Here is a 20,467-nt window from a genome sequence, read left to right as displayed (position 1 = left end):
ACAGAATATACAGGCTGACGTACACTCCTAATGGCAGTAAACTGTCTTACTAACAGAACATACAGGCTGACGTACAGTCCTAATGGCAGTAAACTGTCTTACTAACAGAACATACTGGCTGACGTACAGTCCTAATGGCAGTAAACTGTCTTACTAACAGAATATACAGGCTGACATACAGTCCTAATGGCAGTAAACTGTCTTACTAACAGAATATACTGGCTGACATACAGTCCTAATGGCAGTAAACTGTCTTACTAACAGAACATACAGGCTGACATACAGTCCTAATGGCAGTAAACTGTCTTACTAACAGAACATACAGGCTTACTAACAGAACATACAGGCTGACATACAGTCCTAATGGCAGTAAACTGTCTTACTAACAGAACATACAGGCTGACATACAGTCCTAATGGCAGTAAACTGTCTTACTAACAGAACATACTGGCTGACATACAGTCCTAATGGCAGTAAACTGTCTTACTAACAGGACATGGCTGAAAGTGTAGATGACAATAAGCTATATTTGTCTTATTAACAGCATACTACAGCTGAAACACAGCCCTGATGACATGTCCTTCAAGCAAACACTCCCTGCTGAAACACTTAGTAGAAGAAAATATACATTATATCTGTCATTCAAACAGAGAATCATGGTTGAAACACAGAGCCCCAGACACTATACCATACCTGTTCTTCAAACAGAGAATCATGGTTGAAACACAGAGCCCCAGACACTATACCATACCTGTTCTTCAAACAGAGAATCATGGTTGAAACACAGTGCCCCTGACACTATACCATACCTGTTCTTCAAACAGAGAATCATGGTTGAAACACAGTGCCCCTGACACTATACCATACCTGTCCTTCAAACAGAGAATCATGGTTGAAACACAGTGCCCCTGACACTATACCATACCTGTCCTTCAAACAGAGGATCATGGTTGAAACACAGAGCCCCTGACACTATACAATACCTGTTCTTCAAACAGAGGATCATGGTTGAAACACAGTGCCCCTGACACTATACCATACCTGTTCTTCAAACAGAGGATCATGGTTGAAACACAGTGCCCCTGACACTATACCATACCTGTTCTTCAAACAGAGGATCATGGTTGAAACACAGTGCCCCTGACACTATACCATACCTGTCCTTCAAACAGAGGATCATGGTTGAAACACAGTGCCCCTGACACTATACCATACCTGTTCTTCAAACAGAGGATCATGGTTGAAACACAGTGCCCCTGACACTATACCATACCTGTTCTTCAAACAGAGGATCATGGTTGAAACACAGAGCCCCTGACACTATACCATACCTGTTCTCCAAACAGTGAATCATGGTTGAAACACAGAGCCCCTGACACTATACCATACCTGTTCTTCAAACAGAGAATCATGGTTGAAACACAGTGCCCCTGACACTATACCATACCTGTCCTTCAAACAGAGAATCATGGTTGAAACACAGTGCCCCTGACACTATACCATACCTGTCCTTCAAACAGAGAATCATGGTTGAAACACAGAGCCCCTGACACTATACCATACCTGTCCTTCAAACAGAGAATCATGGTTGAAACACAGTGCCCCTGACACTATACAATACCTGTTCTTCAAACAGAGAATCATGGTTGAAACACAGAGCCCCTGACACTATACAATACCTGTTCTTCAAACAGAGAATCATGGTTGAAACACAGAGCCCCTGACACTATACCATACCTGTCCTTCAAACAGAGAATCATGGTTGAAACACAGTGCCCCTGACACTATACCATACCTGTCCTTCAAACAGTGAATCATGGTTGAAACACAGTGCCCTGACCTATACCATATCTGTCCTTCAAACAGAGAATCATGGTTGAAACACAGAGCCCTGACACTATACCATACCTGTCCTTCAAACAGAGAATCATGGTTGAAACACAGTGCCCTGACACTATACCATACCTATCCTTCAAACAAGAATCATGGTTGAAACACAGTGCCCCTGACACTATACATACCTGTCCTTCAAACAGAGAATCATGGTTGAAACACAGTGCCCCTGACACTATACCATACCTGTCCTTCAAACAGAGAATCATGGTTGAAACACAGTGCCCCTGACACTATACCATACCTGTCCTTCAAACAGAGGATCATGGTTGAAACACAGTGCCCCTGACACTATACCATACCTGTCCTTCAAACAGAGAATCATGGTTGAAACACAGTGCCCCTGACACTATACCATACCTGTCCTTCAAACAGAGAATCATGGTTGAAACATAGTACCCCTGACATTACACCATACCTGTCCTTCAAACAGAGAATCATGGTTGAAACACAGAGCCCCTGACACTTATCACTATACCATACCTATCCTTCAACAAAGAATCATGGTTAAAACACAGTGCCCCTGACATTACACCATACCTGGACCCCAAACAGAGAATCATGGTTAAAACACAGTGCCCCTGACATTACACCATACCTGGCATCCAAACAGAGAATTATGGCCAAAACACAGTGCCTAGGATATTACACCATACCTGGACCCCAAACAGAGAATTATGGTTAAAACACAGTGCCCCTGACATTACACCATATCTGGCCTCCAAACAGAGAATTATGGCCAAAACACAGTGCCTAGGACATTACACCATACCTGGCATCCAAACAGAGAATTATGGCCAAAACACAGTGCCTAGGACATTACACCATACCTGGCCTTCAAACAGAGAATTATGGTTAAAACACAGTGCCCCTGACATTACACCATACCTGGCCTTCAAACAGAGAATTATGGCCAAAACACAGTGCCCCTGACATTACACCATATCTGGCCTCCAAACAGAGAATTATGGTTTAAACACAGTGTCTATGACATTACACCATACCTGTCCTTCGAACAAAGAATCATGGTTGAAACTCAGTGCCCCTGACATTATACCATCTTCGAGAGTCAGCCTCATCAACGGACATCCCCCATCTATCTGGCCACAGATGAACAGCTGCTCCCTGTAAACATGTCTTTCTAATTTCTTCTCTTTTCCAGTGGTGCTGTCAATGACTGTTTTCTCCCTTTTATGTACACTCATGTAAGGATACCAGCCCTATATAAAGAGGAAAAGAGAATCTGTATTGACAGTGTCTCATCATTTCATATCATCTCAAGATGCTGTAAGTGAGGCACCAACATACCTGCCAAGGGAAATGTTTCACATACTGCCAGACAATACAAAGTTCTCTATAGAGTAAAATACAAATGCTTTATCTAGATTCTACCATCAACCAGTAGTATAATTATGTAATATATCTAATGAAGAGAAAATCTGTTTGAAAATGTTTTTAAATCCACAACTGGTAGTTACTTTCACATATACATATCTGTACTTTAATGCAATTTTCATTTTTAAATGGGTGGGGAAAAAAAATTTAAAAACATGTAATGAAATATTTTATCATGTTAAAGGAAGTAATTAACAAACAAAGAAATGCAGACTTCCTGTAGCACTTTTCAATACTATACACTGGACAGTGAAAGCTAATATTGAAAAAAAATAATAAATTGTTGGGTTTAGCGTCACACCAGCACAGTTATAGGTCATATGGCAATTTTCCAACTTTTCATGGTGGAGGCATTATTTCATCACAGGTGGGCACCCTGTTAAAACTGCCAACCTTCTGTATGCCAGTTGGATGGCTTCCTCACATGAAGAATTCTACTCCCAAAGTGAGGCTCAAACCCACATCTGTGAGGGGCAAGTCATTTGTAGACAGCAACCATAACCACTTGGCAATGGAGGCCCCTACTGGAAAAATAAAGTGCTATGAACAGTACCAAATCTACAGTAACAGTAATATACCATTTATGAACTTACAACATCTACAGGCCTGATAAGTTCAGGTATAACCAGTTCTCTGACCAGCTGCCTAGTTCTCAAGTTCCATAACTCCATTGACCCATGTTTGAACACTACAACACAATAATTCCTGAAAAATATTTATCCTCACTCTCAATTTACTAGAAATTACAGAAGACAATAACATATCACCATTTATCTATTCATCAAAAGCATACTGGTTTCACAGAGAAAAATTTATAACAACTTTGGTGCTAAATATAAGTCACTTTAGGTAAAGAGCCTAAGAAAAATCAAAACCTGATACCTACAGATCAGTGTTAAAGTACAGCTGAAACTCAATATCTCAAACTCACTTAATTCAGAATTCCCGCTATCTCAAATATTTTCAAATCCAGCCCCGAAAACACATGCACAAAATATCATTTTAAGTCAAAAATCGCTTATTTCGAGGTGAAACACTTCATCCCTTGGAAATCTGAGACACCAAGATTCAACTGTATTTCAGAAAGAACAAGGAACTGCGTTCAATAAACGCTTGATGCCCCCGGTGGCATCCTTGTCGATACAAAGCAACTTAAGTCCAAAATGAGGTCAAGGTCAAGGTCAAACTGAGGTCAGGTGATGTTTGAAGATGAGGAATGGTCACAGGTTACATCTGTATTAGTATCAATTCATTCTTGCAAGGGGTATTGATTATTGACGAAACGGTCCCATTTGGTTAACCAAGAGATGGCCCATATAAAGCAACCCAAGTCCAAAATGAGGTCAAGGTCAAAGTGAGGTCAGGTGATGTCTGAAGATGAGGAATGGTCAGAGGTTACATCTGCATTAGTATCAAGTCATTCTAGTAAGGGGTATTGATGCTAAACGAAACGGTCCCATTTGGTTAACCTCGTACGGACGAACGGACAGGACAATCACTATATGCCTCCCGCATCAGTAGATGCCGGGGGCATAAAAAGCCATCAGGCATTTATACACAACTGCTGAATAAAAACAATTTTCTTAAATCCGCTTTTAAATTTGATTTAACTGATGTCAATAAGACCATTTCCAACTTGCTCATTTTGTTCATAATTTCTGTATTCATTGTCATAACCATTATAACTTATTGTGTTAACCCTTACCATGCTGGACACGGTTGATTCTACCTTTGCGACCAGTGTAGATCATGATCAGCCTGCACGTCCATGCACTCTTATCATGATCTGCACTGTTCGCCATTCAGTCAGCATCTTTTTGGTAAGCACCCCTTTTAACAGATAATGGTACTGTCCAAATTGTAAGGGAAAAGTTCATTATAGAAATTTAGCAGTGTAAGGGTTAACAAACAAACAAATAATTCTGTTGATAAACTACATCAGAAACTTTAAAGGTGGTCAATCACATTTAATCAACATTTAATGACATTTTTAACTTTTTGTATATTCTGGTAGAGAATTATTTAAGGAACAAAAAGACCGATTACACAGAGTTAGATTCCTATTTGAAATGTATATTTCATTATTTTTATAAAATTTTGTAATTACTCCCCTTTAATATGAAAGTATATAAAAAGCTGGGTATATCTTTTTATTTCGATACAATGTCTAGTTTTACATTTGCATTTGATAGACATATCAACTATTGAACAATCTGAACCAAAATGCAAGTTTTAAAGCTGTGTGTAGCTTCTGAATTCATTTATTTCCAATCTATCTTGGTTGCGCAACCAAGATATGCAAAGGGAGGTAATAATAATTTTTTAAACTTGCGTTTCTAATGAATTCCATCTAAATACATAATTTTTAATGCAAATATTTTACAAAATATATTACAATATGTCTAATATTTATACATTTCCTTAGGCAAAGTATGTTTATCAAATTTATACTTATGATAAAATAACTCTATCTTGGTTGGGCAACCAGGATAGGAAAATGAAATTTTAAAAATACCTCCAGTGAAAATCTAATTTGTATTAAGTGTTAAGTGAACATAAATGAGTGTAAATGATCAGATGCTAAAGTTTCGAACAAATCCGTTACATGGCCAAAATCTGATTATCCACCTTTAAAGAAGCTGAATGCTATTATTTCAAAATTTCTTTTCTCAACATTTTCAAGAATGTCCATAGACCCTGTTTAACCTTTAGTCTGTTGGCAGCAATTGATTCTGCCTTTGCGACCAGTGCAGATCACGATCAGCTTGCAATTCCATGCACTCTGATCATGATCTGCACTGTCTGCCATTCAGTCAGTATCTTTTTGGTAAGCATCCCTTTTAACTGTTAATGGTACTGTCCACATCGGAAGATGGACAAGGTCATTATTGAAATTTAGCAGGGTAAGGGCTAAAATGTTTCAGTTTATGAGTATGTTTGGCTTACTAGAAGCAAGTTAATTTTATTCTTATCTCCATCCTGTAATTTCAGTAAAACGTACCTTGATGCAGACACTTCCACCATCAAAATAGGGCCTTTTTTATCCATGCCTTCAAACATCGCATCAACTTTACCTATAAATAAATCTACATTGAAACGGTCTCAACCTTCAGTGAAATCTGCTGATCCTGAGCAAAAGCAAAAATATCCAAAAATCTATCTAAATCTGCAATTATTTTGACATAGGCTTTTAACTCACACTGTGCCCTGTTTGGATTAGTGAAAACTGACATAGATACATAATGTGCAAAATCCACGTAGAAATGTTGACATTGCCCATAATTAAGAAAGAATTGCAATGCTTAAATGCACTTTAAAGAGTTTGTTTGTTTTCGATTCATGACCCTTAATGAGCCGTGCCATGGGAAAACCAACATAGTGGCTTTGCGACCAGCATGGATCCAGACCAGCCTGCGCATCCGCGCAGTCTCGTCAGGATCCATGCTGTTCGCTAACAGTTTCTCCAATTCCAATAGGCTTTAAAAGCGAACAGCATGGAGCCTGACCAGACTGCGCGGACGCACAGGCTGGTCTGGATCCATGCTGGTCGCAAACGCACTATGTTGGTTTTCTCATGGCGCAGCTCATTTTATCAACTGTATTGCAGTTATGTAATGATGGGCAGTTGACCAAATTACAGTTCCTGAATTCTGTAACAGTACCAACCTGTTCCCAGCAAGTGACTAACAACTTCTCAACATCAATCAGTGGAGGAAAAATGAGCCGCACCATGAGAAAATCAACATAGTGGCTTTGCTACCAGCATGGATCCAGACCAGCCTGTGCATCCATGCAAAGCCATTATGTTGATTTTCTCATGGCGCAGCTCAAATGACTTTAGAAACAATGTCTTCTATCACAGTGAAAAATACACATTACCCAAGGATTGAACTCTTGTCCCCACAGTCTAAGGTCTGCGCTCTTCGTACTGAGCTAAGCACACAGAACTATTTTTAAACATATGAAAAAGCTTCCTTAATTTCAAAATTTCAAAAATTTTGATGTAAATTTAATTATTTAAAATCAAACCTGATATGATATTCAGGATGACTATGTCACTTTTAACTGCTCTGTTTCCATATGAGGGTGGATCTGGGTATGAGAAAGCTAGCAGTCTGCGTGCATCGATCCACTGTACGCCACGGACTGGTGACATGAATAACTTGAACTCATTTTCAATCTGACCATTGAATACGTTCACAAGTTGAATGGTTCCAATACCTGATCCTGTATGAAAATAAAACAGCAAATATACTTAATTTGTATATTTCCTGCTTTATTGAATGTGACGTTGTCCAGTGCACACTATCGTGGTATCATTTTTAAACTATAAATACAAAAACTTGATCTTTATTTTTCCTATGATGTTACAAATAGTACATGGTACTTCCATATGCACTTCATAGACTGAACAGTCATTAAAAAACACAATATGGACCTCACCATTGCTTCCATTCATTTTATATTTCTTGGTGATACTACCCAGAAGTAAACATATTATGTTTTACAATTTAGATCAAACACTGGTTTGCTTTGCAGTCTCATGTTTAACATCACTATTTCAAGAGTATTTCAGATTTTATTATGGCATATCACAGGTAAAACTACAGTGCATTTGGTAAAAATTGTTACTAACACATGTACCGGTACCCCAACAGGGAATATTTCACACTGAAATAAATTAGTAGTCTGTAATCTTCCCTGTTGTTTGTTTTGTTGGATTTTAAGTCACATAAACAAAGTTCAGGCCTAATGGCAGTTTTAAAGCTTTCTAAGGTGAAGGAAGACCCCAGGTGCACCACTATTGACTAAGGCAATATTTCAGGCATGGCCAGGCATCCTGGTAGAACTATCAACCTTCCGTAAGCCTGCTGGACAGCTTCCTCACATAACAACTCAAGACAGGGTTGAGTGGATACAGGGGTGGGGCAAAAGAGTCAATATCATGACTACTTGGTCATGAAGGCAACTTTTCCCTATCACGTAACCAGGGAAATTTTGAAAAGTAAGGCCACCGCCAGAGAGAATCTCACCCAAGGACAGCTGGACTCATGCTAGAGGATTTTAGACTCACATTATATTTTTATCACTACATGTATTGCAAATATACGAAATGCTAATTTCTTCAAGGTCAATGTCACTAGGGGGCCAGGACTCACTATGGGGTTGGGGGGGGGGGGGGGGGAGGGGAGGTCACTAGGGGGCCAGGATTCACCATTGGGATATAAAATTAGTTTCGGAATCATCCTGTAAGGTTCAAAAGAAATATATGTAACGGTTTTTGAGTTATTCCCAACTGTTGATGCCATTGCCGTTGCCGCCACTGGAATTTGGATCGCTTAGTCTGTTTCCACTAAAAGTGGGCGAGACAACAAAAACAAATATTGTGCTTGCTGAAGATACAGATTTCAGTAAATCTAAACACTTACCTATAGCTGCAAGGCAGCCAGATGCACTGAGATCTGCAACTGATGGAATGGTAGCTATGGCAACAATAGGGGAGATAATTCCTGAAACCAGACCTGACATCACCATTTTAAGAGTAATCAGCCTTTTCAAACAGCTTCTGTTTCCACCTGGAGGCACAATACTGAAACTGCTTATCATATCTGCCATACTTAATCTTGGTCTGTTGTCATAAATACAACCCTGGTTCTGTTCAAAAACAACAGAAATAATTTAAAATCATAGCTATATGCCTCAGAACACATCATCAAAAAGCCTTTTACGTTGGTGTTGCATTATCTGTGAATCATTTAGTGTGATTTAAGGTTGTTGTCAAGCAGTAAGTCATTTCTGTCAAAGTTATAGCGTAATATTATCAATTTGGCCAAAGTAATTGCTCAAGTCACTTTGACTAATACCATCAATATAAAATTATGCTGCTTTCACATCAATGAGTTTACCTCCCTTTAATATGAAATATTTAATTCAATAAAAGCTAAGATACAAACAAGCCAAGAACCTCAGATTTAGTGAATTCAGTTGAGAGTACATCAAGAAGGATAACTCTGCTATCGCTCAGTATCAGGGCCACTTGTTTCTCACAAACTGGATGATATACCATAGAGTACACTTTGCTGTGACGCAGCAACCTTAGTGAGTCCGACTGACATACCAGGTCATAGGTCATATCCAGGCTAACATCCTTATTCTGAATTTGTTCTGTATAATAAGAAAAACAAAAATTATATTGCAAAATAAATAAACTTTATAATTTTTCAGGATGATATAAAGGACAGTTAAATTTTATGTTGCATCACATTTTTACTGAATGACTTGTGCAGTGAAAGCATTTTGAGTTATAAGCGTTTATTTTCTAATAACTACTGCCTGAAAATCACTCCATCACTGTGGTTCTCCTTTTTCAGAACACTTTTAACAATATTAGCTGAGAAAATTATGGCATAATTCTGTATTCTACACATTGTCAAGTGTGTGCAAACTGAAGTCATGTATATAATATTGAACAATGAATGTCAGTAAGCACCAAGCATATTACACTAAACATGTTAACCTGTTTAGCATTGCAGTGAAACATCCAAGATTCTGTTTAAATTTTACTTCGGAATATCATTTAAAGCTAATTTTGTTCCATTAGTATATTTGTCTATGTGAAGTTTACACCACAAAATACTGAATTTTAATGCACAACCAAAGTAGGTCAAAATACCAGCATGATACTCCCTACTGATCTATTTATCATATATTATAGACGAGTACCAGTGTTTGCCAGCATGCAGATAAATTTTTGAAAGAGGTCCGATAAACTAGTTTCTTTTTTCAGCCTTACCAGAATTATTTGTCTGTTTTCTCACTCTCACTGAGACACTTCCATTTTCATGCAGGCAATATAACACGTCAGCATTTCTACAAGGTAACACCTGAAATATAGACAACTGATATTTTTGATAAAAAACTGTGCATTTTTGTGGACAGATTACTTACTATGGAAGATTTAACTGCAGTGTGACAGAGTTAATGCTCATAGGTAACAGCAAAAATTGAAATAAACACTGGTTTGTAATTATATCTTGACAAAATGAATTAAAGTTCAAATGTGCTGTAATTTTTTTTTTTCTAATGATGGTGGATGAACTCAAGCTTATAATGCAACTATCAGAAAATAATATCTTATGAAGTAGTTAAATGCCTTGAGGGTGACTGACGACTGAAGGTGTCCTAAAATTTCTACCCATGAAGCATTGATAGATGACTGGTGCCCTGTCAGGTGGCGATGGATGCTTGAAGTCATCCAGTCTTTTAGACATCCAGTCATACAGGTTTTAATTTTTAGATTATGTAAACAAAAGGGTCATTTACCCTAAAGCACTCACCTGTGCAAAATGCTTCAAGTGTGTTTGTATAATGTAATGGTACAATTACAGAGTTAGGCAAGGCACTAGCTATTACTGGATTCATAGTTTCTTTTATATTAGCCTAATAGTATATTATATACATGTCACACACATGGGCATGGCTATTTTTGAACATAAAGCAATAATTTGAACAATTATGGCAGAGAGTCAAACCCTGATCTCACAGGCCAAATATCCAAGAAACATTTGTTTTAAAGTTGGGTCTGCTGTTTCTGACAAAAACATTTTTAAAGATTTCAATGTATACATATATTAAGGAAAAAGTGACAACTACCCCTGGTGGCTATGTTTTATGACAAATCAAAATAATTTGAAGGTCACACAAGGACCATTTTTGTGAAATTATTTTCAAATCCGGCAGTTTCATACAAGAAGATTCTTAAAGTTTCAACTATATACGTATACAGGGAAAAGTGACCATGCCCTCTAGTGGCCTTGTTTTTTGATGAATCAAAATAATCTGAACAATCTTAGTAGAAGGTCATGCAAGGACGATATGTGTGAAATTATTTTAAAATTAGGCCAGCAGTTTCACACAAGAATATTTTAACGTTTCCACTATATACATAATTATAAAGAAAGTGACCACGCCCTCTGGCGGTGGTGTTTTTATCCAGTTTACATAATGTGAACATTTGTGTGTTTGCTTCATGTTACTTCTTTCTCATAAAAGGCTGTCACAACCTGCCAACTGTTTATCATATTTTCAGATAAATGAGTATACAATACAGTAACACTTTGAATGGCGGCTTGTTCTTAGGAAACAGTGGTGAAATTATATAAAAATTCCGAGTCTTTTTCCTATTTAGATAATTTCATACAGAAATAGCTTGCTGAAGCATTACCTTAACAAAGTTTGGTGAAGCTCTATCTAGCCGTATAGTACCAATGGTTAAATCTACCTCCAAGTCTATCATGTGTATTTCTCTAGGGAACACGAGCAAGACGATATGTTTGTGCGCTGGATTAAACACAACTTGTTTACAGCTAGTCTGTAAATCTGAGTCATCATCACTTACACTCTGTCTGAAAAATACAGGTGTTTTATTTTAATACATACTATCTAACATATCATAAATGATTTACCAAATGTAAATATAATTTATGCACAATCACCAACTGAATTACTGAAAACTAAGAATACCTAGCAGTTACAAGCACATCATCAAGAAAACCATGATTTACAAACTGTATTTCAAAATTTAGGTAAAAATACAGTAATCCAATTTCAAGGAAATTTTCTCAGAAGAAAAGGAAACAGAATTAGCTAGCTGTGTAGTTACCTCTTCTTACTCTGTTCTGGTCCAGTGAGTATATTTGTTGCTAGGGAAGCCATCTTGGTCAGAGAACTTGAATTTCGAGGTAGACTCCTGTCACTTCCACTTGAATATGTACGCTGAGGCCCTGAAGCTTTTTTGAAAAAGTTTAAGATCAGATTAATTTATTGTTTTTGTTGAGTTTAACATTGCACCGACACAATTATAAGTCATATGGTGACTTTCCAGCTTTTCCTGGCAGAGGAAGGCCCCAAATGCCCCTTCGGGTATTATATGGGGAGGGGGGCACCAGCTGGAATGCTTCCTCAAATAAAGAAATCTATGCCTTGAGTGAGGTTTGAAACCCTAATCCATGAGTGGCAAGTGATTCAAAGCCAGGGATCTTAACCACTCAACCACGGAGGCCCCCAAAGAGAAAGATCTGATCAAGTGCAGCAGACCTTAAATAATCAATATTCTTTCTTTTGTTTCATCTATGATTTGTTGACCACTACTTTTGCCAGCATTAAAAAACCTGGTCAAAATCATGAAAAATAAATTATTTTCTTTTAATATTTATATATAGGACATCTTGTTTGTATCAGTGTAAAATTGTAATATCTTCCAACGACTGAACACCAGATGCAGCATTTTCACAAGTGGTACAGCCACAAGTGAAAATGTTAGATCTTGTGTAAAAGGTGAAATTTAATTTTATACAATTTTACAAGAAATAAACTTTCTTTTTATTTCATGTTTATAGTGGTTACAATTAAAGTTTGCATATTCCATATTTTCTCCCAATATATAAATATAGTTGATATTTTTACTGAAATTGTCAAAGATAATGCACTCTTTTTTTCAAAAATTCACTGAAAAAGATATACTGTAAAATCATTTAATTTCGTGGGCATGAAATTTCATGGTTTTGGTCAAAACGGCAATTTCGTGGGGATATGAATTCGTGGATTTCAACTTATGATCATAAAATGTATTGGAAGTTTACTTGTTCGTTGGGATTAAATTTTGTGGATTGACTCAGCCACGAAAAAGTAGTCCCCCACGAATATTAATGATTTCAGAGTATGCCATTCTTCAACAGTTTTTTATTTAAACTAACAAATCATCGTGGTAGCAAATTCTCTGCAAATACCGGTAACTGACAACATATTCACAAAAATCAAAGACTTCAGACACTGTCTTCTGTCAAACAGTCTCACAAAATGTTCGCCTCATCCAAGAATAAAATTTATAACCATCCTACTACAGTCAAACTTTGTTTGCTCGAACTCGACGAGACAAGAAAAATTTGTTCGAGTTATTGTTTGTCCAAGCCATCAAAGAAAAAACATTATACAGGGATTTTACCAGGACCGGACAATATGTTTGAGCGGAGGGTGGTGTACCAATTATTCCAGTTCGAGCAAACCAAGTTTGACTGTACTTTCCTTATGTAGCTGAAAGAGGAAAATAAATAAACAGGTCACCTGATACAGCTAGCTGTGGATCAGAGATTCGTATACAACCATATCCATCTGATGGTTCCCTCATGACGTTGACATCATTCAGAACTAGCAGAAAAGGACTATCACACATCACTGTAATACCAGGTAATACAGCCTTTCAGAATGAAACCATCAAACACTTCCTGGCAACTAATATAATCTAATACAAAAACACCAAGGGTGTGCAAAACTAGAATTTGTAGATATTCTTTTCAAGATACAGTTAAAACTCAGTATCTTGAATTCCATGGGACTGTGCTTTTTCCATCGAGATAACTGAAATTTGATTGAAAATGACATTTTGTGCATGTGTTTTCTGAACGGGATATGAAAATGTCTTCAAGAATTTTGAGATAAGAGCGTTCGAGATATCAAGTTTCAACTGTATTTAGTTGAATTACAGCTGACAGGGTAGTGTAGCAAAGACTATATTATATTCAATAGTTTTTCGGCAAATTATCTCTACAAAAAAATCATTGAAACCCAAAACATGGCAACAATGCAATATGGAACTAAAAGAAATGTACTTTTTACCTAGAATTAAAGGTGGTAAATGAACCAACTGTACAGCAGCAGTAACACGGACAAAATTAATTGAAAATCTTACAAATTATTCGTTGAATGTCAAACGGATCAAGAGCAAATGTCAGCAGCTGTTCCCCAAACTGTTTCTTCCAGAGCCGAACACCAGAAAAGGCATCCCATAATTCCAGAATGTCCGGACTACGTAACAACATTAAAAGATCATGTGACTCATCATGACCATTATACCATTCAATTCCTAGAATAAAAAATATTCCAATATCTTAGTTTTGGAAAGAACATAAAGAAGAATTCACTGTGAAAATACCGCACATATTTCACTCTAATATTTCAATAATTCATTAAAAAACATATTATAATTGCTAGTAATCCAATATTGCTATATTTCTGTTTGAGGCATCTTCCCAGAAACTGTGTTAAACAGTACTTCATAACAAGTGACTGTTCAGCTGTATATATTCTGTTCTTTTTTACAGAATTTTATAAAAATGTAATTTTTTCACTTTCAAGGCTTACATCACTGTACTAAACTTCTTTTCTAACTCCATACTTAAGGTAATTATTTTACATTTGTACGTCTATCAAACATTAACATATTTCTGTGAAAACTTAACACACTACACAATATTTAAAGACTACCTAATTTTGTTCTAACATAACAATGATAACAACTGAAAGTAAATTTATTAAGCTATGAGTAACAGATAACCCAAACATTAAAAGTCTGATGAGTGCATCAAAGTACTGGCCCCTGTGTGACATGTAGTGTAATCAACAAGATTCAGCTACACTGCTACTAGCATGTCTGCAGCTAACATGCACACTATGAATTACATTAATTCTGCATGTTTTAGGTGCATTGCAGTCATAGAAATATTTATTTTTTTTTGTTGGGTTTAACGTCACACCGACACAATTACAGGTCATATGGCGACTTTCTAGCTTTGATGGTGGAGGAAGACCCCAAGTGCCCTTCCGTGCATTATTTCATCACGAGCGGGCTTCCGTAAGCAAGCTGGATAGCTTCCTCACATGAAGAATTCAATGCCCCGAGTGAGGCACGAACCCACATCAATGAGGGGCAAGTGATTTGAAGAGCAACCTTAACGACTTGGCCACGGAGGCCCCCAAAGTGAAATATTGTATTTATGACTATTGATTATAGGGTTATTTTACTGTGTCATTAAAATAAAGTATTGTTTATAATTTTCACAGAAATTTACCAACATTTAAAAGAGGTGTAACAACATTAAAAGATGTGCAGTTTTACAAAACAGTACATTCCAGACAAAATGAATCAAACAAAAAACAGCATCCCATGTTCCAGTTATGTTCTAGCAAAAAACAAATCTAGCAAACCTATGACTGGTTTTGAAGGCTGGGTGTCAGACAGTTCTGCACGAATTTGACCAGTAACAACATCCCAGATTACTACGACACCATTACTATCTGCACACGCTAGATGAAGATTATATGTACTTCCTGTCGCAAATGCATGATGGTAATTCTCCCCAGACCAACGTACCTGAAATTGAAACTTTAAAACTGTGGCCAAATCCCAATTATTACGCCAGTCAACTTTTCATTTCTGTTCTTTAAGAACAGGAGCCAATCTTTTGTTGTACAATCACATGCTTGAATCTATACTAACAAAATCATTTCTTGTAATTAAATTTAGAAAGTGAATTTATGAAGTAATCAAGTTTATAGTAAATGTATATGTAAATAATTAAAACTGCAAAACATTTATTTTTCTACTTAGAAACAAAATTGTCAAACTGCTCAAACTGCTTTGAAATCCCCTTAGTACATTATCCAATGTCAAGGATCCTTAGACAGGTACTTGCAACCTGGGGTGCAATCTTCAATTAAATTTTAATTTAGTTTCCTTTGACTTAATGAAGAATCCCATTTGTTTCCTTAGTCTTTAAAATGGTATGAATTATAATAACTCACATGTGTAACACATCCTGAATGTGGTCCTAATGTCTGGGCTATCTGCAAGGTCACTGGGTCCACCACTACTGCGTAACCATAGCAACCATATGCTATGAAACCTTGGCAGCCCCTGAAATATAACTAACCCATTTCAGCACAAATGAAATACTAGCTGAAAAGTTTACATTTTAAATTTCACATTTCAGAATCAGAACAACTACAAATACTGCCCAAGAGCCCTTTTTCATCTTTGTTCTATTCACAATTTCACCTGTACTTAAAAACAACTCATACTTTTACCAAAGACTGCTCAAGTTTTGGAGCTATACATGTGGAAGAAAAGCTAAGTGTCTGAAAGCTAATGCTTAAGTTGGCAAGAGCATTACATATTTAACAGGCATTACCTCCCTTTAGATAGTACATGTATATACCATACTTCATTCCCTTTTCACTTTTGAGTAAGATCAGGAATGTTCTGACAAGTGACTTTGATGGAAGGTAACTAAAATTCTAACAGTTTATGAGACTGGAATTTAGAGTAATTTTTCATTATTCAAATATTTTTTTTTTTTAAATATAATATAAAAAGTAAACCTACCAATCAGAAGCTGCCTTATTCTCCAGATGCAGGGGCCCTGTTATAACCTTTGGGCAGGGATTCGTCATTCCTTCCAACTTTTCATAAAAACAAACTCTTAAATACAACACCACATACAGCCTCCAAGTTAACACAGCTGATTTCACTTGAAGTATATTCAAGTATACACCAATTTCAGTAAGCAAAATTTAATCATTGACACTCTCAAAACAAATGCAAATTTATGCAACAATACTGATTGTTAAATTAAACTTTCTTCTATTTAATTAAATTTATTATACATATACAAAAAGTCACTCCCACTACACTTGAGACACAAGGATCATTATTACAGGCAAGATAACAACTTGCAACTGATTATATTGCTTAAAGGTTTAAGCTCAATATGACTGTGATAAACTGCACTGATTATATATTACTATTTAAATTAAAGGTTTCAGCTCAGTATAGGATAAAATGCATGACTAATTACTTAAGGTTAAGCTCAAATGTGATAAATGTTTAAGGTTTAGTATTGTGTAATGCACGATTGTATATTTAAGTTTACTCGATATGTGATAAACTGCACTGATTTATCATGTTAAAGGTTTAAGCTCAATATGTGTAAACTGCACTGGTTGTATCATTTTTAAGGTTTAAGCTCAATATGTGATAAACTGCACTGAATGTATCATATAAAGGTTAAAGCTCAGTATGTGATAAACTGCACTGAATGTATCATTTAAAGTAGTTAAAGCTCAGTATGTGATAAACTGCACTGAATGTTTCATTTTAAGGTTTAAGCTCAATATGTGATAAACTGCACTGACTGTATCATTTAAAGGTTTAAGCTCAATATGTGATAAACTGCACTGATTGTATCATTTAAAGGTTTAAGCTCAATATGTGGTAAACTGCACTGGTTGTATCATTTTAAGGTTAAAGCTCAATATGTGATAAACTGCACTGAATGTATCATATAAAGGTTAAAGCTCAGTATGTGATAAACTGCACTGAATGTATCATTTAAAGTAGTTTAAGCTCAATATGTGATAAACTGCTCTGACTGTATCATTTAAAGGTTTAAGCTCAATATGTGATAAGCTACACTGACTGTATCATTTAAAGGTTTAAGCTCAATATATGATAAACTGCACTGATTGTATCATATAAAGGTTTAAGCTCAGTAACTGATGAATTGTACTCCCTGGCCATATTAGATGCTAAAGGATGAATTGCTGTTATGACAAAAATGACTTTGTGGGGAACGCAACTGCTTGGACTTCAGATTCTAAAGATAAAATAATGAACTTATTTTTTTGTTTATTAGTGACATTTTTTTCCAATGACTGATAACGAAGAAGAACTCAAATTCAATACCACATACTCATTGAAGATCATTTCTATACTGTATACAAACAACAAAACTTTACTGATTTTATACATGTATTTACATGGTATCCTTATAACAATAAATCTATGAGAAACATCAAAGGAGCAAAAATGAATCAAAACAACACTTTTAAGCAGCTGTAAAATAAGCATTGAACACTTTGTCGTCACATTTCAAATTTGATTCTCACTTCAGAGGGCGATACAGCAGTTGAATATTTCTCACTATATATATGACAGAATCAGGTACAATAAATTTGGTATTACTTACGTACAATGGTTGCATTTTTGCTAAATTTTGCATACCATTAACAAGTAATTTTATAACAGAAATGATACTTAAAGCAGTTCTACAGTCAAACATGTAGTAAGCAGCCAGCCAAGGTGATTTAACCTGGCTGCCTAAGGCAGGCGGCTGCATAACACAAGCTGAAATTAGAACCAAAAAGTCAATTTGGGAAATTAGCTGACTGTTTTTTAAGGCAGTGATTGCTTAAAACAAGTATCCGTTTAGGCAGGTTTAGCTGTATATCATAACTATAACTAGCTACAAAGACAGAAAAAATGTTCGTTACCTAATTGTGAAATAAAAACAAAACAAAAATGATTAAAAAATACAGTAAATAAATAAATCCTTAAAGTTTGAATTTTGAGTGATCTAAAAACTAGCAATGTTCATCATCACTGATGTAACATTACGGTGGAGTTATCACGTAACAATACAGTGTAGTAATTATGTAACATCACGGTGGAGTTATCACATAACAATACAGTGTAGTAATTATGTAACATCACGGTGGAGTTATCACATAACAATACAGTGTAGTAATTATGTAACATCACGGACATAACAATACAGTGTAGTAATTATGTAACATCACGGTGGAGTTATCACATAACAATACAGTGTAGTAATTATGTAACATCACGGACATAACAATACAGTGTAGTAATTATGTAACATCACGGACAATAACAATACAGTGTAGTAATTATGTAACATCACGGAAAAATAACAATACAGTGTAGTAATTATGTAACATCACGGTGGAGTTATCACATAACAATACAGTGTAGTAATTATGTAACATCACGGTGGAGTTATCACATAACAATACAGTGTAGTAATTATGTAACATCACGGTGGAGTTATCACATAACAATACAGTGTAGTAATTATGTAAGATAACTATGTAGTAAGGATTAACATTTCAGTATCGCATTCAACGCATATCAAGAAGCAGATAATAAGGCACCACATCAGAGCTGTTTTATCATTTAGGGTCTGTTTCACTAAACTGTTGATCCTTATTGGCTGTCAGATCAAATCTAATGCTTTCACAGACATCAAGTACACAGACAATGGTATAGGAAAGACTAAAGCACTGATGAATTAAAATTGACAAAACATTATATATCCCTTACTCCTCCAGTCCAATTGTTGAAATGTTTTTAAAGGTTTTAACGGACCCCCTGGGAGGCCTGTATCATAAGAAAGTTATTGTATATCATATGTTGTTGATTAAAAAAAAATCGTCTGATGGGAACTTCAACAATTCAAGTATAGTATCTCCAGCCTATAGGAGTTTGAGCTGATTATCATACACTGGAGGTTATTAGTTTAAAACATTTAGTGATTTGCATGATCCCTGAAATTATCTAGCTCATAATTCAAATCATTTATGAATCATAGGGGAGGTAGCCGGAGAAAAATTTTATATACAAGATATATATAGCTCTAAGTTTTAACAAAGGACATTCTACAAAGTTTGTCAGGTAATCTGAACTTTCTACATAGTTTGTCAGGTAGTCTAAGACATAGTCACCTCAGCAATTGGACCCTTTTCATTGCTCAAGATACTAAAGGCATAGGCATTTCCCTGTGTCATATAACTCGTATCTTGACAGTCATGATGTGACATCACAAGAAATTTAAGGCAGAGGACCCATAATGACACTCAGCAATGTAGAGATAGACCCTAAAATTTTCAATGATAGTTATATATTAAATAAAATCTAGAAATTGATTTCCAAGTCCTTGGAATAACCAAAAATGATTTCACAAATGTGAAGTTTATGATAGTTTTGTTAATATCAATAACAGAAGTTTTAATATTTAATTTAAAGTTGTGATCCACAAAGAATGACAACTCTTGCCTTGGGTTAGTATTTATAAGCAGAGATATCTATTAGTTTACTTCCCTTGCAATTACACAATTGAATGGAAAATGAAAACTGTTTTAGACACAATATCATACTTTTTTGCACAACACAAACATTAAGGATTTATTCATTTGTGTTTGATTTACCCCTCAAAACATGGTTCCTATGATTTTGTCAACTTGCACATGGTAAACAAGAGCTGTCTCCATAGGATGACACATGCCCCCAATGGCACTTTGAATGAATAGTTATGGCCGATGTTAAGAGTTTAGGACCTTTGACCTACGGAGATGGGTCTTGCGCGCGACACGTCGTCTTACTGTGTTACACATTCATGCGTAGTTATTTTAAAATCCATGCATGAATGACAAAGATATGGACCGGACACGCCCATCAATGCACTATCATGAAAAATGACCTTTAACG

The 20,467-nt window shown here is 36.0% G+C and overlaps 1 protein-coding gene across 1 annotated transcript in view; it reads right to left on the bottom strand.

Annotated features, from left to right (window-relative positions):
* The window catches only part of LOC123547408 (WD repeat-containing protein 11-like), a 47,896-nt gene extending 31,038 nt beyond the window's left edge, over positions 1–16,858 (bottom strand). The window contains exons 1-14 of the mRNA XM_045334494.2: positions 16,508–16,858; positions 15,928–16,039; positions 15,331–15,496; positions 14,036–14,209; positions 13,411–13,521; positions 11,951–12,077; positions 11,513–11,693; positions 10,082–10,172; positions 9,254–9,453; positions 8,718–8,943; positions 7,318–7,515; positions 6,290–6,362; positions 3,882–3,993; positions 2,898–3,113 (exon numbers count right to left, since the gene is read on the bottom strand). Coding sequence (XP_045190429.2) covers positions 2,898–3,113; positions 3,882–3,993; positions 6,290–6,362; positions 7,318–7,515; positions 8,718–8,943; positions 9,254–9,453; positions 10,082–10,172; positions 11,513–11,693; positions 11,951–12,077; positions 13,411–13,521; positions 14,036–14,209; positions 15,331–15,496; positions 15,928–16,039; positions 16,508–16,575 — 2,055 coding nt within the window. The 5' untranslated portion in view covers positions 16,576–16,858. The remainder of the gene's footprint in view (positions 1–2,897; positions 3,114–3,881; positions 3,994–6,289; positions 6,363–7,317; positions 7,516–8,717; positions 8,944–9,253; positions 9,454–10,081; positions 10,173–11,512; positions 11,694–11,950; positions 12,078–13,410; positions 13,522–14,035; positions 14,210–15,330; positions 15,497–15,927; positions 16,040–16,507) is intronic.
* Positions 16,859–20,467: the final 3,609 nt, after the last annotated feature.

This window comes from Mercenaria mercenaria, chromosome 9 (assembly GCF_021730395.1).
Source record: "Mercenaria mercenaria strain notata chromosome 9, MADL_Memer_1, whole genome shotgun sequence".
Taxonomy (NCBI): Eukaryota; Metazoa; Mollusca; class Bivalvia; order Venerida; family Veneridae; genus Mercenaria; species Mercenaria mercenaria.
Note: the sequence above shows the minus strand (reverse complement) of the source record. Positions and strands in the feature narration are given on the sequence as shown.